General features: G+C 40.3%; 1 protein-coding gene across 1 annotated transcript; it reads right to left on the reverse strand.

Moving 5' to 3' along the window:
- Positions 1-326: 326 nt before the first annotated feature.
- Positions 327-1,417, reverse strand: LOC104460701 (low-density lipoprotein receptor-related protein 5-like; the record flags this gene model as incomplete). The annotated part of the gene is made up of 2 exons (XM_010088086.1): positions 1,028-1,417; positions 327-549 (listed from the first exon to the last, which is right to left on the reverse strand). Coding segments are annotated over exons 1-2 (561 nt in total), but the record flags the coding sequence as incomplete, so codon positions are not given.
- Between the last annotated feature and the right edge of the window lie 1,705 nt (positions 1,418-3,122).

Genomic DNA, 3,122 nt, shown 5'->3' on the forward strand with positions numbered 1-3,122 from the left:
CAAGTCTTTCACACACAGGAACTTTATATACTAGTTTCAAGCACCACAGACAAGTCAAAACATCTTTTAAAGAGGTTGTACCTGAGAGTCCAAATTTGTTGCAAAAGCCTCAGGTAAAACCTAAGATTTCAAGCAATTAAATTACACTTGTAGCAATGTAGACTTAATAAACAGAACATTTCTTGCAAAAGCTTTCTGAACCACATGAATGTGTTTCCTTTCTTCTCAAATATGCCTCGTTACGCTAAATATGATTTTTATAATAATGAAACAACAGACTCCTCAAAAAATGGGTAAGCGTATCCAAGACACAAAGCGGCACACACCAACAGCACTTGTTTTCTAAGAATGCATCCAAGTACATCTTTATTACTCACCTCAATTTTATCTGTTTTTGCATCTCCCCAGTAAAGTTTGTCTTTTTCAAGATCCAGTGCCAAGCCATTAGGCCAACCTAGGGATGTATTCACCAGAACTCTCCTTTCTGAGCCATCCAAGTAAGCACATTCTATCTTTGGACTTTCACCCCAGTCCGTCCAATACATGTAGCTGTAAAAAAGAAAGAGAGGAAACAGTCAATGCATGTAACATGCAAGACAAAAAACGTGTCAAGATCTGTCCTGTTTTTGAAAAAACTTACTAACTTTCTGCTTCCTCAACTGCAGCAAACAGGCCAACTTGAGCTGTAATCAGCGATGACAATGTAGAGTTTGAACATTTAATAAACTAAACTACTGAAAATGTGCAGTGCCCCAATTCTTTCACAGTTATGATAACATGGAAGATGCAGAGAAAAGAAAATTCAACCAAACACACAATGTACAGGTTCACTGAAGAACCTATATTTAGAAGTCATCTTTTACATACACAGTATGAAAGGGATGAAGGAAGGGAAAGCCAGTTATTTCCAGAACATCTGGCAAGTAATGCACACATCGTCTCACAATTTGCAGATTTTCAGTTTCAGGAGACCATAAACTGGTTCCAAAGACCTATTCAAAGGGATATTAATAAACACAAAACTTACCCCATTATAGGATTGAGCACTATTGCTCGAGGTTCATCTAGGTTTTCGGAGATAAGGATCTTTCTGGATGTCCCATTCAACCGGGTCACTTCAATGCGGTCTGTTCCAGTATCAGTCCAGTACAGGTTCCTCGCCACCCAATCCACAGCAATACCATCTGGGTGGTTGATTTCTGTGGTCACCAGAGTCTGTGCTCCAGAGCCATCAAGGTAGGCCCGACGAATTGCCCGGACATCATCATCAGTCCAGTAGATGTAGCCTTCCACAGGATCGTAGTCTATGGCAATTGCATGTCTGATGTTGTCTATCTGCAGAATAATGTCAGTGAAATCTGGCATGTCCAAGGAAATCCTCCTCAAGTCTGTCCTTCTAGCAAGCAGCAAGACTTCTTCAGCACCTGGGGAGAAAACCATTCACGGTATCATTTCCTTTGCTATTGATGTGAACAGTTCCCTACAGCATAGCAGGCTGTGAACTGCCACTGTCACTATAATAAGAGGAGATTTCCTTAAAATAAGGACATAAAACTTCCACTGAAATATAGACTTGTCTGAGCGGGCAGTTACTCCTAATCAGTTCTTCTCAACTAGCTACTTGTGCTAGTTTCACAATGACAGTTCTAATATGGAACATAGCCATCTTTATCTACAATATCAAAAAAAAAGTGCGGTGGGGGTAGGTCCAAATATTTCATCACATTATGAAGAATTCCTCATCTCAGCCAAACTTCCCACTAGTTATATCAGTGCATTAGACATGGTTTTCACACACAAGCCCTACATAATAAATGACAAGAGCTAACAGAAGACTTGAGTATTCTGTAAATAAATTACATGAACGGTTTGCTGCAGACAGCCCAACAAGAAAGTAAGCCACAACTACAGCAAGTATTTCTCATCTGGCCAAAGCTGATGTAAGACTAATTCTAAGGCAAGAGCACTGTTGTTCTTTTCTCTCCTCAGCCCAGACTGAATGAAAATGGCCAACATGGGACATAGCTTTCGAGCCCGCTAAGAATAACAGAAATTCACATCCTGATGAGAGGATTCTTCTAGAAATAATTCTCACCGAGGCACGAATATGGAGTTCTGGAGACTCAGCAGTTGAAGCTATTACACATCAAAACCAAGTTCACATTCACTTTGGGAGCTGGACTGTGCTGCTATTTGCTTTCAGGTTTGGAAATCAGAGCTTAGTCTCCAGATATGAACTGTTCTTCCAGTCAACAGTAGCTGACAAGGTTTGATAACCACAGCATCAGATGCACCAAAAAACTCTGAGGGAAGGCTTGGGTAGAAAGAAAGCAACAGTAACTCAGAGTTTGGAAACCATGTGGAGAATACGGAGGAGGGAAAGACCATACATTCCTGATAGCAAAGCAAGAGAGATGTCTACCATCAAATGTCCTTAATACAGATTTTCTAACTTGAAAGGTTGCACAATAAAGACTGGTTTTCAGGAAAAGTGTTTCTTATGCTTGAAACTTCTGCTTGCTTCTCTGGACGTAGTAAAACTAGTAGCCTGTTGCCCAAGTTGAGAAGGGAATAGCCCCAGGTGACCAGACAATTTGTAAAGCTTCCTTCCCCCACTGCCCCTTTAGGTAAGCACAGAGACAGGTTTTCATTTTTTCAAGTGTCCATTCTGTTAAGGGAAGAACACGCATCAGCAATCCTTAGAAGGCACTGCTAGCAAAAGTATTTGTTTTCAAAAGCTTTATGAATCTCCTGGACTTTAGCACCTTTGCTATATAAAAATAACAGGCTATTTAAACCAGTATTTGATATTTTACATTATGCTTAAAAATGTTGGTTTACTTCCTGAACAGTGAAAAATCAATCAACCAACTGTCTTCTTAAAAAAGACCATGGTGGACAGAAGTCCAATATAGCTTCTATCTCCTCTTCTACCATGCTTCTTTGCTAGATGTGTATTCCAACAAATCATCTTTGAAAGATTAACCACATCCAACGGCAAACAGCACGAACGGAAGGTGACGCTGTCAACTACTTCCCTGTAACTACTTCAGAGTACACCAAATGCGAGACAGCTCCCAGGCAGCTATTTTAAAAAGCCATCTGGAAGCAAAAGCAGCCCA

The sequence above is a fragment of the Pterocles gutturalis genome, unplaced genomic scaffold, assembly GCF_000699245.1.
Source record: "Pterocles gutturalis isolate BGI_N339 unplaced genomic scaffold, ASM69924v1 scaffold52696, whole genome shotgun sequence".
Lineage (NCBI taxonomy): Eukaryota > Metazoa > Chordata > Aves > Pterocliformes > Pteroclidae > Pterocles > Pterocles gutturalis.